General features: G+C 41.8%; 1 protein-coding gene across 3 annotated transcripts in view; it reads left to right on the forward strand.

The window, feature by feature from the left end:
- Positions 1 to 26,327, forward strand: part of RASGRF2 (Ras protein specific guanine nucleotide releasing factor 2) — a 486,592-nt gene that overhangs the window by 311,044 nt on the left and 149,221 nt on the right. For all 3 annotated transcript variants that reach the window (XM_040341627.1, XM_040341631.1, XM_040341628.1), the window contains exons 9-10: positions 7,806 to 7,924; positions 10,679 to 10,839. In XM_040341627.1, coding sequence (XP_040197561.1) covers positions 7,806 to 7,924; positions 10,679 to 10,839 — 280 coding nt within the window. The remainder of the gene's footprint in view (positions 1 to 7,805; positions 7,925 to 10,678; positions 10,840 to 26,327) is intronic.

Raw genomic sequence — 26,327 nt, forward strand, 5'->3', positions numbered from 1 at the left:
TCTATCCAAAATGTAAAAAAAAAAAAAGTTTAACTTTTTATATATATTTTACACACTGGGGGTTATTTACGAAAGGAAACCCCACTTTGCACTACAAGTGCAAACTACACTTGAAATTGCACTGGAAGTGCACTTGGAACTGCAGTCGCTGTAGATCTGAGGGGGACATGCAAGGGGAAAAAAACAGCATTTTAGCTTGCACATGATTGGATAATAAAATCAGCAGAGCTTCCCCTCGATTCAGATCTACCCCTCAGATTTCAGTGCAATTTCAAGTGCACTTTGCACTTGTAGTTTGCACTCATAGTGCAAAGTGGATTTTCCTTTCGTAAATAACCCCCACTGTGTTGTTACTGTAACCATTTACACTGCACAGTTTTGTTCAGTAACGTTTTGATGTTTTTCCACCAAATAAAAAACATTGTGAAAAAAATTATGGATCCTTTCAGCAGCTGGACAATTCCCAAAACTCGTGTTCGGCTAATTTTAGTCAAAACATACATAACTATCACAGCTTGTGTGTAACCTTAGAAATCTGGCAGGAAATAATGGAACCATCTGCTGGCATTTAGTCCAGGGACTGAAGAGCTAGCATAGCCGCAGATTGTCATTATACAAAAAGTATGCATCTTAAGCTGCAATACCTTCATCACTCTGACAAACATTTACCTAGCTACTGTTGTACAACTCCAATTCTAAAAGAGTTGGGACGCTGTGCAAAACCTACATAAAAAAAGAATGCAATGATTTGCAAATCTCATAAACCCATATTTTATTCACAGTAGAAAACATATCAAATGTTTAAACTGAGAAAATGTAGCATTTTGGAAAAAATAGGGTAATTTTGAATTGGATGGCAGCAACACATCTCATAAAAATGGGACAAGGCAACAAAAAGCTGGCATAGTAAGTGATAACATCAAGGAAAAGCTGGAAGAAATTTTTAACTAATAAGGTTAATTGGCAATTGGTCAGTAACATAACATAAAAAGGGCATCCTAGAGAGTCAGAAGGGTTAATTTACTAAAGCTGGAGAGTGCAAAATCAGGCTAATTTCTCAGCCCACGGAGACAGCGGGGTAACATCGCAGGAGATCCTGGGGACAAGGTGAGTATACTGCACCAGGATCATGCAGTGCAATGCTGTGTGTGGCTCGCAGTTACCGCTAATAGTACTGAAATTTAACCCAGAGCCACACTCTGGAAAACTTCCAGGCAGGTTAAATAAAGATGGACAGAAATTTGAACAATTTCAGATAAAAAAATGCAAGGTAAAGATCTATCATGCAGAGAAGCCTCTGACTTCTCTGGGCCAAAGCTCATTTAACCACTTGACAACTGGGCACTTAAACCCCCTTAATAACCAGACCAATTTTCGGTGCTCTCACATTTTGAATGACAATTACTCAGTCATACAACACTGTACCCAAATTAAATTTTCGTCCTTTTTTTTCACACAAATAGAGCTTTCTTTTGATGGTATTTAATCACCTCTAGGCTGGAAAGCTTGAAATAAAACAAAAAACAATCCTTCAATCGTAGCGTTGAGTCGGTAGAAGCAGGAGGGGCGTATTGCAGAGTATTGCGGGGTATTGCAGAGTATTGTATGGGGCAGAGTATTGTGAGTATTGTGTATTGCACTGTATGGGCAGAGTATTGTGTATTGCACTGTATGGGCAGAGTATTGGGGAGGGATGGCTGAGCAGTGATGGATGGATGGCTGGATCTGTTACTGCAATTGTCACAGATCCAGCCCACAGCACTGCTGCTGCCTCCGCTCTCTCCCCTCTCCTCTCACACTGTACCGAACGGTACAGAGAGTGGAGGGAGGAACCAGTATCATCACATGACGCCGGTTTGTTTACAAGTGATCGCTCCGTCATTGGACGGAGCGATCACGTGGTTAACCGCCGCTATCAGCGGCGATTTACTGTGATCCGTGAGGACCCGGTGGAGCGCGATTCTGGAAGGCCGTTAATTAACGGCCTCCCAGAGTTAAGCAACCACCCTGTAGCCGTACTTTGGCTATGGGGCGGTTGTTAAGTGTTTAAAATGGTCTGTTGCAAAGTGGAAAACTGTTCTGTGGTCAGATGAATGGAAATGTGACATTCTTTTTAGCAACTGTGGGTGTCACATCCTCTTGACTAAGGAGAAGAGGGACCTTCCGCCTTGTTATCAGTGCTCAGTTTAAAAGCCTGCTTCTCTGATGGTATTAGTGCATATCTAACAGGCAGCTTGCACATCTGGAAAGGCACCATCAATGCTGGAAGATATATCCAGATATATCCAGGTTTTAAAAGCGGCATATTCTACCATCCCGATATGTGTTTTTCATGAAAGGCCTTGCATATTTCAGCAGGACAATGCTAAACCCCATACTGCATCTATGACAATGGCAATATACACCATTAAACTATTGGGATTGGATCTTACATCCTAAACTTTACTGAGAAATAAGAGTATAGGCTAAATTCACAAACCTGACAAGCCAGGATAAGGATCTTTGTGTTCAGAAATCTGGCAGTTATCTTTCAGTACAAAAAGAATGGAAGTTGAATTCCAGATTTCCTGTCCCTTTAAATAATTTGTTTGGGCAAGCTGCCCCAAACAAGCTACAGATTTAGTTTGTTTGGGTCAGCTCAGCCCAAACAAACTATCTAACCACTTGACCTCCAGAAGATTTGCCCCCTTCATGACCAGGCAATTTTTTGCGATATGGCACTGCGTTACTTTAACTGACAATTGCGCCGTCATGCAACGCTGTACCCAAATAAAATGTCCTTTTTTTCCCCACAAATAGAACTTTCTTTTAGTGGTATTTGATCTCATCTGCATTGTTTTTTGTTGTTTTTTCAAAAGACTGACAATTTTGAAAAAACACAATTTTTTACTTTCTGCTATAAAACATATCTGTAACGAGACCCTTGCTTGCTTCCGCTCTCCCGACACTCCTCTGCTACTATTGAGTCAGGACTCCTTCAGGTCCTCATAACCATGCAAATGAGGACTTGAACATGAGTCAGCCGAGATTGGGCCGATAGCTTGAATGGAGGGACTGTTATGTGTATTGAGACAGAAGCCCCAGGGGGCAATCAATGTACACAATAGCCAGACACAGAACAATGGAGCCGTCTGGCCTTAAGACAAAGCAGAAGACCCCCCACTGTGTAACAGATTTCAAAGAGATACCCTTCAGCATTCCAAGGTCCATGACAATATCCAATAAAAAAATTTTTTTTTCTAAATCACATTTCTTCATCAATTTAGGCCAATACATATTTTTGGTAAAAAAATCCCAATAAGCGTATATTGGTTTGTGCTAAAGTTATAGCGTCTGCAAACTATGAGATATATTTATGAAACTTTTCTTGTTTATTTCTTTTTACTAGTAACTTTTATAGCAGAACTGCGATATTGCAGCGCACAAATTGGACACTAATTGACACTTTTTGGGGACCAGTGACACTAATACAGCGATCCGTGTCACTGGTCCCTAAAAAGTGTCAAAGGTGTCACTGTACTAATGACACTGGCTGGGAAGGGGTTAACATCAGGGGCAAACATAAGGGTTAACTGTGTGCCTAGCCAGTGCTTGTGTACTGTAGGGGGGGTGCTTTTACTTTGCAGGAACACAGGATCAATGCCTTCAATACTAACAGAATGGTGATCTGCCTTGTTTACATAGGCAGATCATCATTCTGGCTCTCTGCCTAATGATTGGCAGGTGCGGACATTAAGTCTGCGGTACCCGCAGATCAGCTCCTGTTGTGTATAATCACAGCAGAAGCAGGTCGCCGGTGGCGCTCATGCTCGCCCCAGATCCGGAAGTGCAGGATCAGGTATTAGGTACCCAATCCTGCGCAGGAGAGCTGCCTTGTAAGTTATATGGACGGCAAGAGGTTAAAGTAGAATTCTGAGGTATATGTAACTAATCTTAATACTGCTCCTCCCCCTCCTAACACCTATAATAACTCTGGGTGGAAGAAAGATCTGCAGGGGAGAGGAGATTGCTCCAACAATAGCTGGTAATGCATGAGCGGTAAGGTCATCCATAAGCTTACTATGGGCCAATCTGTTGTTGATGCTTCCTCCTCTCCTCTATAGACGCCGCTGGCTGACACAGGGAATGTGTCTATGGAGTATGTAAGGCCTGCTCCTGTGCTGTGCTTAGCAGTCATGACTGAGGGACTCACAGAGCACCAAAGCTCCTATATTCTCTAACCCCAGTAATCCAAACACAACCCATCCCAAAAATGACCAGACGACAAATACAATTTTGGATTCAAGTGGCCATAGCAGCCCTTTATTTTATTAAACCAAATTAAATTCAATCCAACTTTGAAGAATAATGCAATCAATGCATATCATACAATTAATACATAAACAGAAACAGGAAAAGATCGAAGGCACTTATAAAACCAACAAAAACCGTATGTATCTGCTATTAACATATCAACATAACGTATTGTAGGGCAGGGACACCCATAGCTAATATGGGCCCAACTCATAATCCTCCAAATTTTTTAAGACAACATTACCTTCAAAGACCTAGATACATCTGTGCACTGCCTTGACAAGGGAACAATTGACCAGGTCAACAAAGAATGAATCAGAATAACAGCAAAACAAAAAACACCCACAAAAAAGGCAAGTAAGTGAGACAAATGCAACAAAAGGGGGTAAGAAAAAACAAAACAAAGGACACTGCTGGCCCAATCTCCAACTGAACTCAACAATGCTCAGCTTACCTCACCTCATACTATGGAGCCATCCCCAGCTCCCCTAACACCCCAATTAGGAAAGTAAGATTTATTTTTTTATAAATAAAATCTCCAGCCCACTGTGCACCCCAGTCACGCTGGTCCTCCTCTTAGCTTCTCAGATCCAGGCCATATACTTTTTGTCACAAGTGACCTGTAATGATTTGTTTTTTAAAGTCCTGATGTCTTGGTTGTATTGAATTTGCGCCCACATTTGTGCCATTTGCAGCACAAATATTTGCTATAATGTACTGTACAGTAAGTCCCCTACATACGAAAATTCAACTTGTGAATTTTCAAAGATGTGAACATGTATTCGCATGACGAATCCTGTAAAGCTGGTTACACACACGGGAGGAGTCGGAAACGTGACACTACTGCATGCTGGGACACGGCAGACATCTTTCTGGTGGAGAGAGGCTGTATACAACAGAGCTGGCTTTTGTATGAAGATTAATGAACTTCCTTCTTACCTTTGTTTACTTTATATAAGGTGATGTGACTTTTGTGATGAGGGTCCATTACATGGGGTAAGCGGCTGTATTGTCAGGTGCTGATGACGGGTCTCCTTATTCCCTGCATATCGCAGATTGAACTACTATTGAACTTTTGTTCCTAGATTATCCTTTCGGGATTTAAAGCGCTGCACACTTACCATATACATATTGTTATTGACTTCCTTCAATATTGTGCTGGCTGCAGATATCTTATTGAACCAACTGATACTAAAGATCTATAGCACAACAAATTCTTATTATTTTTTACACACACCAAGCGGGATGAACAAAAAAAAATTAACGACCACCATACCAACACAAGCAATTATGGTGCAACGATCTCCCCTGCTGTGCCTTTGTGTTCTGACAAAGGGGGCTCCCCCACCAGAACACACAGATCAGTGATCGCAGCCTATGTCTGCAAGCACTTATCTTTGCTGGATTTGCAAACAAGTTGAACTTACTAATGAGCTCCCACAACGGAACTCTTTCTTACTGTAGGTTTTAATTCTGTTTCTATAACATCATCTAACACTGGACTGAAGTTCAACTTGGTGTAAATAGTTTTTTCTTTATGCTCTGATTGTTCATCCTGTGCATCCATTAGCTTGATCTGCACTTCTAGTTATGGTTTTCTTGTTTCCTCATTTTACTTACCTTTTCAACTCTCACCTGTGAGCCATAATCAGACTGTGATAAATGGGTGTCATGAAATGCAGTTTAAATCTCCTGTCTGGGGTAACCAATGAAGACAAGAAACTCCTTAGACCAGTGGTTCTCAACCTGGGGGTCGGGACCCCCTTGGGGGTCAAATGGATGGTTTGCCAGGGGTCACCAAATTCTGGGCTGTTCCTGAAGCCCGCACTGATCTCCCAGAAAGGGAGATGATAAGAGGGGGAGGAACAAAAAAAAGGGAGAGAAAGGAAAAAAGAGAGTGCAAGAAAGACAGTTATGCCGCATACAGACGGTCATTTTTTGCGATGGAAAAAAAATGAAGTTTGAAGTGATGAAAAAAAACGAAATTTTTGAAACTTAATTTTCAAAAACGATGTAGCATACACACCATCGTTTTGAAAAATGATGAACAAAGTGACGGCACTCTAAAGGGGAAGTTCTATTCGCCTTGAGGCTGCTTTTAGCTGGTTACTTGTTAGTAAAAGACGTTTCGTGCTTTTTTGTCTGTTACAGCGTGATGAATGTGCTTACTCCATTATGAATGGTAGTTTTACCTCCCGTCTCAAAACTTGCTTCTGGGCATGTGCGGGTTTAAAACGTCATTTTTGCCCACACACGATCATTTTTTATGACACAAAAAATGACATTTTAAAAAAATGACATAAAAAATTCGAGCATGTTCGAATTTTTTTTTTTTTAATTTTTCAGAAGACATAAAATGACATTTTGCCCACACACGATAATTTTAAATGACATTTTTAAAAATGTAATTTTATTTCATCACAAAAAATGACCGTCTGTACGCGGCATTAGAGGGAAGGATGAGAGGGAAAAAAACATTAGGATAAGGAGAGATGAAAGGGAAAGAAAGGAGAACAAAGAGATACAATGGTACATTCTAAAATGTACTATAAGGGGTTTTAATACTGTACCAGTGGAAGGGACTCAGGGAGCGCTAAATGTCCGTGGGTTAGGGGCGCAAATTACTTGTCTTGCCTACCCACGCTATGAAAATAATTTTACTGTTAGGGGTCCCCACAACTTGGGACATTTTATCAAGGGGTCACGGCACTAGAGGTTGAGAACCACTGCCTTAGACTTTGTGCCTCGCTATAAGGTCATATGTACAGCTGGTGACACAAAATACCTATCCGTGACATCACAGGACAGCAAAGGAGATGTCTATGCATCCAACTTATCACATTGCAACATTTCACCACACTACCAAATGATCTGAGCATTCTTGGCCCATGGTGTTCTATTTAAAGGGAAGAAATAATTCATGTAAAATATTCAGTATGGTTCTTTTTTAAAGCATGCAGTAACTAAAGACAACACTTTTTATGTTTTTGTTTTGGACAGTGGAGAGGGATTAGAATACCTGTCAGGTTTTATTGCTGTCTGTGTCCCTGTTAGCAAGAGAGAGGAAATATTCCAATGGGGACACTAGTTCAGAGAGAGAAAATATTCCAATGGGGACACTAGTTCAGAGAGAGGAAATATTCCAATAGGGACACTAGTTCTGATGACCATAAGGGACTCCCCCAGTAGGAAGGGATTTCCTCTCACTTTCTGTTTTGTTATGGGCCAGAAAGTCAGATGACAACAACAAAAAAAAAAAACCTGGCAAGGGTTATAACCCACCTTACTGTATCCAAAATGAAAAAAAAAAAATGTTTAGGGGCAGACAAGATAAAAAAAATGACTTGCACTATTTCTTAAATATTTGTTACTGTAACGGGAAACATATTAAACTGGCAGAAGTGAAGTTAACAAAGCATACATAAAGAGAATGTTTTTCATTGATCTGTGTTCAATGCATATAAGTAAGTGTTAAAAAGAAACTTTATGAATTACTTAATTTTATCTAACAGGGTAATGCATGATGAAGTTAGTGACACAGAGAACATTAGGAAAAACCTCTCTATTGAAAGAATGATTGTGGAAGGCTGTGATATATTACTGGACACGAGTCAGACATTTGTACGCCAAGGTAAGGAGTTTCAATGGTGGGTAATATTTTCGTATTGTATTTCTTATTTGTTTAAATCTGATGTCTGGCTCACTTGGTAAAGGTATGTTTCTTATTCTGCTGCCCAATTATACTGTAAAACCTGTAAAAATATAGCTTTGTATATGAAATGATGTGCAGTTTGCCCTATTGACAGCCCAGACAAGGCAGCAGTGGAATATGTGTGACCACCCTGTGCAGTAATCTCTGTGAGTTGGAACAGTGCAGCCACTGGCACATCCAGAGCATCTCACATCCAGGCCAGATTCACACCTTTGCATTGCAGTAACCCCAAAACATGCATACATTGTAAAAATAAAACAGCACCTGTGACTAGTGTGTTGTAGTACACTGTGTTGTCAAAAATAAGGCAGATGCATTTTTGTGCATTGAGGAATATTGTAAGCCCATTTGTAATGTATAGGCCACCTTAGGGTCCTTTCATTTAGGATTTCCAATTAGGTCCGCATGTCATTTTTTCAGGCGGATTTAGGTGGAAGCTCCATGTAAGTCTATGAGCAGGCGGATGTAAACAAATGTGCATTCATTTATATTTATGTTTTAAAGTCTGTTCAGGACAGAAAAAAAATGGAAAAAGGCTATGCCCTCTTCTGTTTTTCGGGACATAAAGATGACTGATCGGAGGTAGCCTGCTGTTTCTGGCTGTCTATAGATCCAACACAAGTCTTGCAAAGGTCCAGTTGAAAAATACAGATTTTTTTTAATGGGCATGGTGTCACAAAAGCAACATCCGTCTTGTTCAGAAGGGTATCTGCATAGGGCAAGAGGATCCCATTTAAAGATTATGACAGGATTCACACCACGAGAGTTGCGTTTAACACTGGTGTGCACTGTGAAGGAAGCCGTGCCGCCAATGCGTTGTAAATGAAGTATCGCACTGTTTATTTATTTTTTCAACCTCATTGAAACGTCACAAAGTGAAATTGCATTTCTCTTTATATACTTTAGTGTGTGCGACCAGGGTTTTTTTTCAAGTGGAACTTGGTGGAAATCAGTTCCACCACCTCTGGCTCAGCCCCTTTGGTGCCTGCTCACCACAATCACTTGTACACACAGAAGACTGGTTTCTGTGTTTACAAGTGAAAGCTCTGCACTCTGTGTGTAACTTCCCTGAACTCTGCAGTCTTTATGTAATGCAATTCTGGTATTTAACCACGTAACCCCCGAACCATATTGCTGGTCAAAGACCAGAGCACTTTTTGTGATTCGGCACTGCATCGCTTTAACTGACAATTGCGCGGTCGTGCGACATGGCTCCCAAACAAAATTGGCGTCCTTTTTTCCCCACAAATAGAGCTTTATTTTGGTGGTATTTGATCACCTCTGCGATTTTTAGTTTTTGCGCTATAAACAAAAATAGAGCGAAAATTTTGAAAAAAAATAATATTTTTTACTTTTTGCTATAATAAATATCCCTCAAAAATATATAAAAAAACTTTTTTTTCCCTCAGTTTAGGCCGATACATATTCTTCTACATATTTTTCATAAAAAAAATTGCAATAAGCGTTTATTGATTGGTTTGCGCAAAAGTTATAGCGTTTACAAAATAGGAGGTATTTTTATGGCATTTTTATTCATTTTTTTTTTTTACTAGTAATGAAGGCGATCAACGTTTTTTTCCCCGGTACTGCGACATTATTGCGGACACTTCGGACACTTTTGACACATTTTTGGGACCATTGCCATTTTTTTAGCGATCAGTGCTATAAAAATGCATTGGATTACTATAAAAATGCCACTGGCAGTGAAGGGGTTAACAATAGGGGGCGGTGAAGGGGTTAAGTATGTTCCCTGGGTGTGGTCTAACTGTAGGGGGGGTGGCCTCACTAGGGGAAATGACTGATCTTCTGTTCATACATTGTATGTACAGAAGATCAGCATTTCTCTCCCTGACAGGACCGGGAGCTGTGTGTTTTCACACACAGCTCCCGGTCCCCGCTCTGTAATGAGCGATCGCGTGTGCACGTGCACGGGAGTCGGGGGCGAGCGGGGGGCACGCGCCCCTAGTGTCCTGTGCGAGAGCCGACGTATAACTATGTGCTCTCGCGCAGGGGGGCCGACCTGCCATCGTAAAACGACGGCGGCTGGTCGGCAAGTTGTTAATGCTCCTTTAAGACCCTCCTACTGTTTGTGAAATCTGACCACACCCACTATTCGATGTGATTTGGAGGGTGTGTGTGTGGGGGGAGCGGTTTTGGGTGGGTCGTGGTTGAGTTCCATTACCTATTGTTTGAGAAAAAAAAATCCTGATTGCGATGCATACTGCGCTAAAAAAAAGCACAGCATGTCCTACTTTTTTTCTCTGCACACCAGTGATGTGAACTGAACACAAATTGCCTTGTCTACGCATTGGGACTGCATTGGATAAGGCTACCAAGCCCATCCTAAAGCATATGGCATGAGCAGGCCCTCAATTTTAAGGAGATTGATGGAAATTAGCTGGGCCATGCAGGAACAAGAGCAATTGTAGAGTGTGTTCTTACCGCCTTGTACCGCCACATGATTGGTTCTGCCTATGGATAGAAAATATCAGTCACTGAACACTCCCATAAAAGCTTTTTAATTTTGCCATGTTGTTCCTTTTTCAAGCTCATGGTAACATAGCTTAGAAGCCAGAATGAATGAATGTGTCATGTGCTGATATACGCCAGCATTTCATATTCCAGCATTGTATACAACTGCCTGTTTGAATAACAAGCCAAATTTTATTCCAGGTACTCTTATCCAAGTGCCCTCAGTGGAGAGAGGGAAACTAAGTAAAGTCCGCCTGGGGCCTTTGTCTTTAAAGAGAGAAGGGGAAAGACAGTGCTTTTTATTCACAAAACATTTCTTAATATGCACTAGAAGCTCAGGGGGAAAACTGCATTTACTCAAGGTAAGACATGCATTGCAAATGACACTACAGACCTTTATTTATCAATAGGATTTACTTACTTAAAATGTAAATAATTTAAATGTGCAAAGCATACAGTGCATATACAGTACACAGTCCTGTAGGCAGCGTGGTGCAGGTGCTAAAAGTCGTCTGTCATTGACAGATTCTGCTACTATCACTTTGCTCGGTATTTGATCTTTTTACTCTTCAGCTTAGGATCACATAGTAAAGCACTTGATAAGCATGTTGTATAATGTCAGGTTACTAAGGAAATGTTGTTATGTCTTTGCAGTATCATCATTGCTTTCTATAAAGTCTGTGGTTTGGTCAGGAGAAGTGGGCAAAGTTGATGCCACAGTAATACATAATATGAATGTACTGCTTGCAAATACATGAGCAGTAGGTCTGTATTACTGGTGATCTGTTTCTGTAGATAGGTATGAATGGGCTAGTCCATCCTGGATATAATAAAAAATAAAGATTTTTCAAATGAGGAACAAAAGCATTACAAAAGCATTAGAAATGCATGTAAACACACATGTATAAAGGCATAATGTCACTGTTTACACCCCAGATACCTACAGAGCAACACAAAATGATGCTAGCCACTCTTATGCCTTGTATACACGATCGGAATTTCCGATGGAAAAAGTTAGACAGACTTTTTCCATTGGAAATTCTGACCGTGTGTATGCCCATCTGAGTTTTTCAATCCGATATTCAGAGGAATTCCTTCGGAGTTTACATAGAGAACATGTTCTCTTTTTATCCAATAGAATTCCGTCGGAATTCCGATGTGAGTTTGGCCAGGCAAAAGCCTGATCATGTGTACAGGGCATAAGGGTACATTTAGACATGCGTCTTAATCTTCCTTTCCTCTGAAGCCTGATCTGCACTCGGATCATGCTTTAGAAGCTATTGACAGGTGGTGAGCCAGAACTAGACGAGGGTACACTTTCCTTTGCACCAATAGGCCACTTATCTAAAACGTAACTTTTATTATAAATCATAAAAGGTATGTAAATGACCACAACAGGTATCCCTATAGGGTGAGGTCAATGCCACTATATATGAACTAAAGTTCTATCTCTATGTGGTAAAATTTACATCTACCAAGTTAATTGGTGAAACTTTTATCGATATACACATATAGACAATATGAGGGTTATTGTACTGTATCCTCTTAACCGATGTAAAGAGATGGGGGTACATCTGTTTTTTTCCCATCCATTAGCCACATGTAAAAATAAGATTAACAAGAAAAATAGAACATATACTAGTAAATATTGTCTTCTGCCCTAAGAAAATACCCATACACTTATCCATCTGGACACAAATAACCACTGATGGAAGATCCCCATACTGTATATCACAAAAAATGAAATCATGTGAACCTAAATGAAAATAAAGTCAGAAGGTGCTCCCAAAATAAAATCACCCAAACCTAACATGTTTCACTCTTCAAATAGAGCTTTGTCAGAGGTAAGAAAGTAAAAAAAAAAAAAAAAATAGCAACCAAGAGTAGCTGACTACAGAATTTGCTAGTATGCTTTCTCTTTTTCTTGTTCATTTAATTTTTATATGTGGCTAAAATATGGGAGGGGAGACAGATGTACCCCCATCTCTTTATACTGTTTGGTGTTGGTGAGTAGACCTTGAGTGTACATATCCTCTGAATAGCCTGGAGCCTTTATATTGAATGTAAGAGGATATAGTAGCCCTTATATATTGTCGAAATGTGTATATCAAGAGACATTTCACCGATTAACTTGATAGATGTAAATAGATACCACAGATGGTAGATGTAAATATTACCACATAGAGATAGAATGTTGGTTTATATAGAGTAGGATTGACCATACCCTATAGGGATTCCATGTTCTGGTCATTTACATACCTTTTATAATAAAGGTTACTTTTTAGATAAGTGGCCTTTTGGTGAGTAGGGAAGCGTACCCTCGTCTAGTCTTAGTTAATTTTTGCCACAGTCAAGTATTACCAATTTCACAGGCTTTTGTATCTTTGACAGGCGGTGAGGAAGCGATGCACGTGGTTATGGGGTGTTTGCGGCACTTTCCCATTTATTTGAATGTGTAACCTTACTGTTATGAAAATTTGCATTAGTCTAACAATATTTAATATTCATGTTATGTTTGAAGTATTGTTTTGTCGTTGCAACACGGGGGGGGGGGGACAAATGAATTATACACATGTACTTACATTGTTCAAGTAGATCTAAACTCTAACCGGATGACATTTTGTTTGCTAAACTAAAGTGTGTATCAAGAACAATCAGTGTGTTCTTTCTCTTTTTTTTCCTATCCATTTTTGGGAATATCTGGGATAGCTGATAGGTAAAGTGATGAAATGTGCCTGCACATCAAACATCAGTTACTTAAGGTCTATACCAGGGGCTCATGCGATAGGATGATAGCGCAGGAGAGCAGTTGGAAGACAGGAAGTGCCCAAATAAGGACCTTCCGGTCCGGCTTGCCAGGTTGAAAGCTGCATATTCAAATATATTTCCAAAATGACTTTTGAAATTACATTAGTATTAATATTTTATGGGATTTTAGTGATAAGGTTAACATGCTCACTGGACAATGAATCTACTGGGTAGGCAGGTGATGATGGAAGCTATAGAGTTGAATCAGGCAATAGAAAAGTGACTTTCCTGACTTTGCAGTGTTAATGCAGTGTGGGAATCACAAGGTTGGTTAAATAGATTTGGAAATTAAAACAGTTAATCTATAGATATTTCAAATGCGTAATTGACTTTTTCTGGAGTCCAGCTTTACTATACAATAAAGATGGCGCTTCTGAATTTTGTTAGCACAATCTTCTCTTTATTTTACTTTTTAGACAAAAATGTATGTACAAGAATGTAATGCACCCATGCGTGTTTTAATGTAATATCAAAGGGGAAAGAAAGCGATCCAGCCCCAATTAGAGACATTTGTCTTTTGCCTCTGGGACTTTGGTATGCTGCATAAAAGAGCACTTATTTAGTATTCTTATACCCAGAGCAACTAGACAATTACAATCTAGGGTAAACTTCAGTAAATGTAGCATTGGGAACAATCGCAGGAATTATGTATATCTTATTTTCTCTATTTCTTCCTAATTAAAACCTATAAAATAAAGATGTATTTATTCAAGTCTGCTACCATATGAAATCTGTATTTTCAAATAGAAAGTATATTTAGTTAAAGCGGTTGTTCAGACATCTGCTGAAAAATTAAAAGTCAGCAGCTACAAAAAACTGTAGCTGCTGACTTTTAATAATAGGACATTCACCTGTCCCAAGATCAAGCGCTGTCCTCACAGGCCCGGTTTCTTCACCGGGCTTCAGTCAACGGTGCCGGAATACTCACTGTGGGCAGCTGACTGTGACGGCTTGTGGCTTCACAGCTGGCTCCTCACTGTGTATGCATGAGCCACGCTGCAAAAGAAGGAGGGGAGGCAGAATTTCCACTTGGATCGGCACGGCGATCTGACCGGAAGTGATGGACAGGTATCTGTCAATACCAGGTATCTGCTCCCCCCAAAAAATGATGTGCCATATTTTAAGGAGGAGAGGGGTGGGGGGAGGAAAAGCGGAACTTCCCCTTTTGGGTGAAGTTCCGCTTTAGTATAGACTATCAAGGGAAAAGTATGCTCTTTTTCTCTTTGACCTTTTGCATTGTCCTAAAAGATTTCACTTCCCTCCTACACATGTGTATATTTATCCAGATTTGACTGCCATTGTCTTCTATGGGGCTCATCTACCTCTGTCTCTTGGCCAGGAGACCACCCCATAGATGTCTGTGGATTGTACTGAACAGGTGTGACCAGGAGAGGGAGCCTTTCATCACTGGATGTAAACAAGGAGGTTGGGGCCATCAGATAGATCTTTGTTAATATACATCTGTCAAGGGTTAGGGGGAGATTTTTTATGTCAGGGCAAAAAAAAAATAAGTGCACTTTGTCAAAGAATGTTCTTATACTTTAAAGGAATAAAGTGTCCGGTCATTAAATTGATAATGTTATAAACTCTACTCAAAAATGGATAATGGGCTACATGCCCCTGTTTTGGTGGCAGATAGGACTGAATGTGTTGTAAAAATAATGTATCTCTGGCCAAATCTATGATACTTTTTTTTTTTTTGTAGACTGGTGAAGGTGTAGAACCCCCTACCATTTTTTTTTTTTTTGCTTAAAGTAGAGCTATAGGCAAAACTTTTTTAAACATTTTGTATAGAGTAAAGGAGGGTCATACCAATGTAAGATTCGTTTTTTGCTATCTGTTATCCATTGGGGCGATTTCTCTTCATTTCTTGTCCCAAAACAGGAAGTGGGAAAGTCCCTGCAAATTAGGGGAATCACTTGGGGACACCCAGGTCACCCAAACTAGTCATGTATTGCCATGTAAATAGGTAAGGAGTTTAGCAGTAATTGGATATCTAATACTAGCAACAATGTAAAATCCCAATGTAGATTTTATTGAAAGATACATATAAAATCATAAGAGCAGCTGGTGTATTAACTGATGCATCTACAATATGAACAACATGTACAATATGTAACTTAGAATTCTACAATGTCCTGATAGGTGTCACGATACATGTACCAAGACCAAACACAGCAGGATCATTTGACGCATTTCAGAAATATATTCATTCCTTCTTCAGGGATGTATAATAGAAGAACAGAGTTACTTCTATAAATAAACATATGCGAATATAAGTACATTGTCATAATTGCAAAACACTTGGTTGGTATGTGTAACAATATTAATTACACTTACCTATTATGTAGAAAAGCATTATTTTAACCACAGCTGGCAAAGTAAACAATACAAATAGTGGTGACAATCCCAAAGCCAGGGAGAAATGTCCCGACCCAAAAAGGTCAGATGAGGACCCCCATTATACACACGCCAGCTCTCTGTCAGGAGTGATGCCCAAGATGGTCAGTAGGGGATAATCTGACATTGAGAAATAGGTATATATCTCCAGATTATATTATTGTTATGTCATCTAATCCGGAGATACTCAGTACTCCTCTAATCCGGAGTAATGACCATCTTGGGCATCACTCCTGAGAGAGCGCTGGCATGTGTTCTCTGGTGATCCTCGTCTGACCTCCTTGGGTAGGGACTGCAGACTTTTAATTTCTCCCTGGCTTTAGGATAGGTTTTTAACCATTTGGTACCCTATCCATAACTGAATTTCAGATGTGCCATAAAGGGAGGATCATTATGCTGAAGTGAGCTTTTAATAACTTTCAAACAGTTGTCTGACTGTGATGCATGTCTAAGGCCCCTTCCACCAGTGTTGGCAACCTACCAGATTGAAATTTACTGACACAACTACCAAAATTTACTGGCACAGCCAAGTTTTTACTGGCATTTCCAAAAGTTAAAAAATTACAGTTTTAAGTGCAAATTTCAGTATTTAGGCTACAAATAAGTACAATATGCATAGCTATATGATTTAAGGTAGATAATAAGGCAAAAAATATATTTCTTATATTATTTTTGATCTAGTAAGTAAGAAGCTCAGGGACAGGACTCGGGAGGATAAGAAATTAGATAGGGTCAGCACACACATGAAACTGACTCTCACAATGACAGCATCGTGCAGCACCACAGATCACTGACACGACACGTCCTCTCCTGAGTCACAGTGACAGTCTCTCTCCAAGCCAGGTGGTCCCTCCAGTCCACTCCAGTCTTAACAGTACAGACAGTCAGGCTTCCGGCCTGCCTTCCTCTCGACCCACACACGAGGCTCTGGCCGCTCTGCTTGGCTCCATTGCACCATGAGATCACACGGCATGCTCAGGCACCGCCTCCGCCAGAGCTGCCCAAACACACTGTAGCAGGCACTCAGATGGTCTCAGACGGCTTCGGACTGAGCCGAGCTTCACAGCCATATTTTTTATTGGCAGCCTTTTCCTTTTACTGGCATTTACTGGCAGGAGAAAATTTCCTGTTTTTTACTGGCTGCCAATAAAAATACTGACAGTTGGCAACACTGCCTTCCACATGGGGACAGATCCGCTTACCGCGGTCCACCAGCTCAGCGGGAGATCTCTCCGCTGATCTCTGCTGAGCCGGCGGATGACAGGTCCCTCTCTGTTCACTGAGCGTGGAGGGGCTTGTCCAGCACCGTTGTTTCCTATGGAGAGATCGGACGAAAACGGACAGCATGTCCGTTTTTACCAGATCTCAACCGATCCGATCCACCATGGACGGATGGCGACGTATCGCCAGCCATCTGATTTTAGCGGATCAGATCAGATGTCAGTGGACATGTCACCGCTGACATCCGACACTCCATAGAGATGTATGGAGCGGCCGTTCAGGTGCCCCGAAAAAACTGACAGGCGGACCTGAACGGTCCGACCGTGTGAAAGGGGCCTAAAGCTGATATCTAGGCTGATACAAATTCAGCTGTCTATGTGGGCATCCAATAATTTCCAATCACTATCCAAGTTCATATCCCTTAATAAAACAAACAAAACAAAGTCAGGTACTGTTCTCTGACTCTGAGTGCCTGTGGAAATTCGGTGTGCCTGGCTGTGCAGAGTGGGGGATCCCAGTATATTTCCTCCTCTTTAGGGGATGTGCTACACACGCAGTTACCTTTAAATGTTTGTGAAAAGTACTTTTGACCTCCATGTAGTGATCCTCACTGAAGGTCAGGCTGTCGCATACATCTGTGTGTCTCCAAGTGTGAAATTGCATTTACATTTCATTTTTCAAATGGAAAGAAACTTATTGGCAGCATTTATATATTTTTTATTTTGGCCTCTCCCTGCCCATAAGCTAATATTCTGTCTCAGTTATGTTTTGTTGATAGGTTTTTCTCATCTGATGTATCCAAGTTTGATATCAGTGATTCCATGAGAAGGTTGTGATGGGGCCGTAGCCCTATTATGATTCTGTTTGTTCTGCCAGATGTAACATTAATGTTGTTTTGCACATGAGGGTTGCCAAATGGTTTTCTTATGCCAGTCTTGTTCTTTTAGGCTGTCCAGGTATCGGCACCACGCCAGTGTGTGTGGTTTACTAATAAGCAGTGGTATTATGAACGTTTGAGGAATAACTGTCTCAAACTTCCAATGTTAATCAATAGGAGGATCAAAAGCTGAAAACAATATTTAATTCATTTTTAATATTGAAAGAAAACTCATCCATCCATTCATGCTTTATTTAATTGAGAGATCACTTGGAAAAACACTCCCCTAGCATTTCTAGCCACAGCCACTGAGGAAAGATGATTTGTGTAGCATTTTCTTCCTGGAATCCATCTACTCTTAGATCAGGCATGCAGACAGAAGGGTGTGCTTAGCCGGAAAAAAAAACTCTTCCAGATGAAAGAAAAAAAAATGCTCATGTAGACTCCTGGGATCTATGACATAATTTTAGCCTTGGCCAGAAAGCAACTGAAGAAATGTAAAAACAAAAGTTTAAAACAAGTAAATATAATATATGTTCCTATTTACAGTTGTGCTCATACCCTGGCAGAATTTATGATTTCTTGGCCATTTTTCAGAGAATATGAACAATAACACAAAAAAAAATATTTCACTCATGGTGAGTGTTTGGCTGAAGCCATTTATTATCAATCAACTGTGTTTACTCTTTTTAAATCATAATCACAACAGAAACTAAATGACCCTGATCAAAAGTTTAGATACCCCAGTCCGTAATACCGTGTATTGCCCCCTTTAACATCAATGACAGCTTGAAGTCTTTTGTGGTATTTGTGGATGAGGCTCTTCTCAGATGGTAAAGCTGCCCATTCTTCTTACCAAAAATCCTCCAGTTCCTGTAAATTCTTGGGCTGTCTTGCATGAACTGCAGGTTTTAGATCTCCCCAGAGGGACTCAATGATATTGAGGTCAGGAGACTGTGATGGCAACTCCAGAACCTTCACTTTATTCTGCTGTAGCCAATGACAGGTCGACTTGGTCTTGTGTTTTGGATCATTGTCATGTTGGAATGTCCAAGTACATCCCATGTGCACCTTCCTGGCTGATGAATGCAAATGTTCCTCCGGTATTTTTTGATAACATACTGCATTCTATGATTAAACCTTTTAGCATTAAAGGAATACAATTAAATCGAAAGTGTACCATCGTCCTAATATTCAAGTAAAGAATAGGGGGTCCCAGGGGATCCCTACAAACCCTGAGACTCCAACAGGAGAAGAGGTGGGCGGGGAGGACTATACCGGTACTTAGAAATTTGGTTGCACACAACCAGAGTGAGTCACATTAAATAAATGGTAGAAAAATGTATTCACATAAATACATTAGACAGCATAAAAAAATACATGACATTTTTAAAAAACAACAAAAATACAAACATGTTTGACCACAATTGAATCACCGGTCGTGCAATCCCTTATACATAAGCAAAGGGGGGTAGCGTTGAGAAAGTTGGAGTCATGAGACAAGGTCTCTGGTCTCTACTAGTTTCGCGAACTCAATTTTCGCTTCGTCAGGAGACAGTCTAAAATATAATACAAAACAGAAATACAGCATGTATTAAAATAACATAAAACAAAATTTGCTGCCAGGGGGTGTAAGGGGAGCTCTGAGTCCTGTATTTCACCTGAAGGTATTTGTGGGTTTTTCTTTGCATCCCGAACAATTTTCCTGGCAGTTGTGGCTGAAATTTTTGTTGGTCTACCTGATCGTGGTTTTGTTTCAAAAGAACCCCTCATTTTCCACTTCTTGATTAGTTTGAACACTGCTGATTGGCATTCTGAATTCCTTGGATATGTTTTTTATATCCCTTTCCTGTTTTATACAGTTCAACTACCGTTTCCCGCAGATCCTTTGACAATTCTTTTGCTTTCCCCATGACTCAGAATCCAGAAATGTCAGTGCAGCACTGGATGAAAGATGCAAGGCTCTGTCAGGAGTCCAGAAACGAGTAATGACCTTTTATACACACACATCAATTACAAGCAGACAGATCACAGGTGAGGATGGTTACTTTTAATAGCCATTCAAACCCCTTTGTGTCAACTTGTGTGCAGGTATGTAAACTTTTGATCAGGGTCAGTTGGGTAGTTTCTGTTGCCATTATGATTTCAATACAGTTGATTGATAATAAATGGCTTCAGCCAAACACTAATCATGAGTGAAAGAAATGTTTTTGTGTTATCATTCATATTCTCAGAAAAATGGCCAAGAAATCATAAATTCTGCCAGAGTATGTCAACTTATGGGCACTACTGTATGTACTAATACTAGCAGCATAAGGATTAAAAACTGTTATGCCGCATACAGACGATCAGACATTCCGACAACAAACCCGTGGATTTTTTTCTGACGGATGTTAGATCAAATTTGTCTTGCATACACACGGTCACACAAATGTTGTCGGAAATTCCAAACGTCAAGAACGCAGTGACATACAAGACGTACGACAAGCCAAATGAAGTTCAATAGCCATTGAAGCTCTTCTGCTTGATTCCGAGCATGCATGGAATTTTGTGCGTCGGAATTGTGTACACACTATCGGAATTTCCGACAACAGGTTTTGTTGTCAGAAAATTTTAGAACCAGCTCTCAAACATTTGTTGTCAGAAATTCTGACAGCAAATGTCCGATGGAGCATACACACGGTTGGATTTTCAGACAACAAGCTCACATCGAACATTTGTTGTCGGAAATTCCGACCGTGTGTACGTGGCATTACTGTTGATTGAATGCTAGTTCACACCATATGCAGTTCAGTGTGCTTTTTTTCTGCATTAAAAATGCATGCACAGTGTTTTTCATGTATTCCAATGGCTCTAGTTCACACCAGTGCAGTCAGCTCCAGTCAGTTTCCAGTTCAGGAAAAAAAGTAGCACATGCTGCATTTTTTCTGCACAAAACTGTACTGGAACATATAAAATTGTATCAAAAATGCACCGGGACTACGAGTGCTGTGAACTGTAAGCAAATACTGATCTGAAATGTATCAGGAGTACATTTTCGTGGTGTGAACTGGCCCTTAGATACGGTAGTTTAGTTCCATGTTAAAGTCACCCCAACACTACAGGCTCAAGAAATCAAATATAAATACTTGCTAAAAAAGAGGCTTTTTCCAGTGGCACATGTCTTAAAACATCACTGCAATGATGCTTCCATGCCATTAGAAGTAATAAACACTTCCAGGTGTATTAATTTGTGCCAAACACAGTGGTTTCTCCTGCCATCTTGAATGTCACTACAGGATGCATTCATGTAAAAAAAAACTTCTGGGTGCATCCCCCCCAGCCCCCCTTATACTTTCCTGAGCCCCATCTCGATCCAGCAATATGCCTGAGAGCATCGGCTCGCCTGTGTCTCTCTCTCTCCTCATTGGCTCCCACTGCTGTCAGTCACAACCAGGGAGTCAATGAGGAGAGAATGGGGGCCGGGTCCAGCCACGCTTTATGTGTGAATGGACACACAGAGCGTGACTCGAGAGTACCCCCAAGCAATAGTAGTATCAGACTCTAACCAGATATGCCACACCTTTTTTTGGACAGCCCCTGTGCATATACAGGTGAAACTCGAAAAATTTGAATATCGTGCAAAAGTTCATTTATTTCACTAATGCAACTTAAAAGGTGAAACTAATATATGAGATAGACTCATTACATGCAAAGAAAGATAGTTCAAGCCTTGATTTGTCATAATTGTGATGATTATGGCTTGCAGCTCATGAAAACCCCAAATCCACAATCTCAGAAAATTTTAATATTACATGCAATCAATAAAACAAGGATTGTACATAGAACAATATCGGACCTCTAAAAAGTATAATCATGCATATGTACTCAGTACTTGGTTTGGGCCCCTCAATGCGTTATGGCATGGAAGTGATCAGCCTGTGGCACTGCTGAGGTGTTATGGAAGACCAGGATGCTTCAATAGCGGCCTTCAGCTCTTCTGCATTGTTCGGACTCATGTGTCTCATCTTTCTCTTGGCAATGCCCTATAGATTATCTATGGGGTTCAGGTCAGGCGAGTTTGCTGGCTAATCAAGCCCAGTAATCACACGGTCATTGAACCAGGTTTTGGTGCTTTTGGCAGTGTGGGCAGGTGCCAAGTCCTGCTGGAAAATGAAGTCAGCATCCCCATAGAGCTTGTCTGCGGAAGGAAGCATGAAGTGCTCCAAAATCTCCTGGTAGATGGCTGCGTTGACCCCGGACTTAAAGGGGTTGTAAGGGGAAAAGTTTTTACTTTAATGCATTCTATGCATTAGGGGAAAAAACTTCCGTCAATACCGCCCCCCCCCCCCCCGTTATACTTACCTGACCCCTCGAAAGTCCCGTGCTTGGCCCCGACATTCTCTTCGCCGCTCAGCCTGGTCGTTGATTGGCTAGAACGGATGGATTAAAAGCAGCGCAGTCATTGGCTGGCGCTGCTGTCAATGACATCCAATGATGTGGCGTGCCGAGGGGCGGGGCCAAGTGATACAGTGAGCGGCTATTTTATTTATTTATTTATTAAAATGCTTATAAAACAACAGCGCAGTCTTACACACGTGCCTCGATGCGCTGGCGGGATAAAAACAGAACAGAAAAGGGTCAAAAACTACATCGACCAAACAAGTGACAATAAAACAATAACAATCAGCGAATAAAAAATATAAATCATACAAAGTTAAATATATAAAATTTTTGAGCTATTAGAATACTTAATATTTAAGTCACCCCGAAAGCCTGGATTTATAGCCATGTTTTTAACAATCTCCTAAACTTTAGGAGATCATTTTCCAGTCTTATATGAAGGGGCAATGAGTTCCAGAACTGAGCTCCTTGAACTTCCAGGGTCCTCCCACCACATTTGTTTTTAGCAAATTTGGGGATGTTCAACAAAGCCAAATTCTCAGACCGCAGCGATCTAGTAGGCACATGTCTGATGAATTTTTCTCTGAGATAGCCCGGTCCAAAACCATGGATGGCCTTATGCACAAGACACCCCGACTATGTGTTGACTCCACACAATGCAAGGGAGCTCACATGAATGTGTGGAGTTCTTGCGGGGAGGACCAGAGACAGCCGCCGAGGGACCCCAGAAGACGTGGATCGAGGCCACTGTGTGCAAAACGAGGTGCACAGTGGAGGTAAGTATAACATGTTTGTTATTTAAAAGTGGACCAATACCAGCAGATGACATGGCTCCCCAAATCAACACAGACTGTGGAAACTTCACACTGAACTTCAAGCATCTTGCAGTGTGTGCCTCTCCATTCTTCCTCCATTCTCTGGGTCCTTGGTTTCCAAATGAGATGCAAAATTTGCCATGTCCATGATCCGTCTGTGTGTGGTGGCTCTTGATGCACTAACTTCGGTCTCAGTCCTCTCCTTGTGAAAGTCCCCAACACTTTTGAATGGCCTTTTCCTGACAATCCTCTCCAGGCTGTGGTAATCCCTGCTGCTTGTGCACCTTTTTCTTCCACACCTTTCCCCTCCACATAACTTTCTATTAATGTGCTTTGATACAGCACATTGGGAACATCCAACTTCTTTTGCAATTACCTTTTGAGGCTTTCCCTCCTTATGGAGGGTGTCAGTGATAGTTTTCTTCACAACTGTCAGGTCAGCAGTCTTTCCCATGATTGTGATTCCTACTGAACTAGACTGAGAGACCATTTAAAGGCTCAGGAACCCAGAAAGGAAGAGGCACTAGGCAGGGGTGCCCCCTATCCCCATTTAATCTTCGCTTTGACGATCGAACCCCTGGCGGCCCTGATTAGGGCTAGCCCTGACGTTAAAGGTTTAGAGGTAGCCTCTACTTCTCATAAAATTTGCTTGTTTGCGGATAATGCGCTCTTATTTGTATCCTCTCCCCGTACAACTCTCCCAAACCTTATTCAAATTCTAGAAAAATTTGCAAACATCTCAGGTTTAGAAGTTAAAGCAGAGCTCCACCCTTTTTTTCAAGTTTATACCATTCTATTTAACACTGCCCCCTTAATTACATTTGGCATGTTTTTTTTTTTTTATTTGAAAACTCACTGTGTTCTTGCCGTGAGTTTATTACTGCCGCCGCGGCGGCAGCGCTGCTATGTATGCCTCCTGGGAGATGTTTGTCCTCGATCCCAGGAGGCTGGGCTGAAGTATCGCGGGACTTCGGCCGCAGCTGAAAAACATCTCGAGCGAGTCTGCTCACACTCTGCAGTGCACTGAAGCCATAGCTGTATCGTCCTGGCTGGTTCCAGCCAGGACGATAAGAAGCAGCTGGTTTTTTTTTTTTGTGAGGGGGGGATGTATCTGGTCACACAGACACTGGATGAGATAGACACACACGCTGCCATAGCTGAGCATCTGTGATAGAGGCAGCCTGAAAAACATCTCGAGCGAGTCTGCTCACACTGCACTGAAGAGGAGCCTGCGATGGCATATAGAGCTGGCTGCTGTGACTCTGCAGTAAGGTGTGGGGGTCCTGTCTCTGCGGTGCAGGGGGGGAGTGCTGCTGCTATATGCCATCGCAGGCTCCTCTTCAGTGCAGTGTGAGCAGACTCGCTCGAGATGTTTTTCAGGCTGCCTCTATCACAGATGCTCAGCTATGGCAGCGTGTGTGTCTATCTCATCCAGTGTCTGCGTGACCAGATACATTCCCCCCCCCCTCACAAAAAAAAAAAAAACAGCTGCTTCCTATCGTCCCGGCTGGAATCAGTCAGGACCGATAGAGGAGGAATTAACCCTTGTCTGACCGCAGGGAGACTGATGCCTTCAGAGATCCAGACACAGCATCAGTTTCACCATCCATCCCCCTTTATCCAGAGACCCACACAGCACCAGCTCCGTCATCCATGCCCTTATACACAGAGACCTGCCCAGCAACACTTCATTCATTCACATTCTTACACAAGGCACCGCTGTCATTCACTCCCAACACACCATCAGTCTTGTGCAAAGCACCCCCGGTGTCTGCTGCTACAGGGAAGCTGCACATCGCCCCCAAGGCTGATGGTAGGGAGAAGATGCTTGGTAAAGTTTGTGCCATCACAGGAAAATAAAAAAACCTTGCACCTCCACTGCACATTGATTCATAAAGTCTTCACGATATGATTGTGGCTGCTTAGTATTCACATAAATACTTTTAAAGTGTTGTTACATTTGACTTGATAATGTCATTTAAATGTGACAGCTTTCCTTCAAAAGGATTCAAAATGTGACGCGTCCCATCAGTAGAGTCACAGGCCCCGTACTCACGACCAAACATGTCTGCTGAAACTGGTCCGCAGACCAGTTTCAGCAGACATGTTTGGCCGTGTGTTGGCCCGAGCGGACCATTTTGGGACGGATCGGACAGGTTTCCAGCGGACAACTGTTTCCCGGACTTGTTTTAAAACAGTCCGCTGGAAACCTGTCCGCCCGGACATGTACGGTCGTCTGTACAGACCTACCGTACATGTCCTGCCGCCCGCATCCCTCGCATGCGTCGAATGACTTCGACGCATGCGTGGAAGCATTTTTAAGGCGGCCCGCCCACGTCGCCGCGTCATTGTCGCGGCGACACCGCGTCATCGACGCGGCGACACCGCGGACACGCCCCGCGTAATGTTTACGCGCGGGCTTCTGTTCGATGGTGTGTATAGCCATCGAACAGAAGTCCCCGGGCAGTCCCCGGCCAGACATGTCCGATGGAAACGGTCTGCAGACCGTTTTCATCGGACATGTCCTGCCGTGAGTACAAGGCCTAAAAGCAATAATGTCCTATCAATAAAGTCCTATCAATAAAGTCAAAATGTGGCAGCATTCCATCAGAAGAGTCTAAAAGGCTTGTGCAGCACTGAGCGTGTGCGAGATCTGCAAGGCTGAAATCCAGGAAGTCATACAGTCTGGCTTCATGATGCCCACACTTATGATGGCCCCAGTCAATTTCTATTTTATAAAGTGTCTAATTGCTGTAACAACCTAACAAAACGGACCTTAGTTTACAGACTAACTTTACTAGAATACATTAAGCTTGTGTATTACAGGGGTATTTATATTTAAAAAGTGAAATTGTGGCCGGAACTCTGCTTTAATAAATCGAAATCTGAGGCCCCGTACAGACGAGGGGACATGTCCGATGAAAACGGTCCGCGGACCGTTTTCATCGGACATGTCCGCTCGGGGATTTCGGTCTGATGGTTGTACACACCATCAAACCGAAATCCCCGCGGACAGACAGCGCGGTGACGTGGCGGTGACGTTGACGCCGCCACGTCCGCAAACCAGAAAGTAAAATACTTCCAAGCATGCGTCGAATCCATTCAACGCATGCGGGAGATTTCTGTCCGCTGGTTAGGTGTACTAACCAGCGGACATGTCGGACGGACGGGTTTCCAGCCGACAAGTTTTAAAGCCTGCTTTAAAACTTTTGTCTGCTGGAAACCTGTCTGCTAGGCTGTACACACGGTCGGATCTGTCCGCTGAAACTGGTCTGCGGACCAGTTTCAACAGACATGTTCGGTCGTGTGTACGAGGCCTAAGGCTCTCAATGTGTCTCTCCCTCCC

Source organism: Rana temporaria, chromosome 1, assembly GCF_905171775.1.
Source record: "Rana temporaria chromosome 1, aRanTem1.1, whole genome shotgun sequence".
NCBI classification, from domain to species: domain Eukaryota; kingdom Metazoa; phylum Chordata; class Amphibia; order Anura; family Ranidae; genus Rana; species Rana temporaria.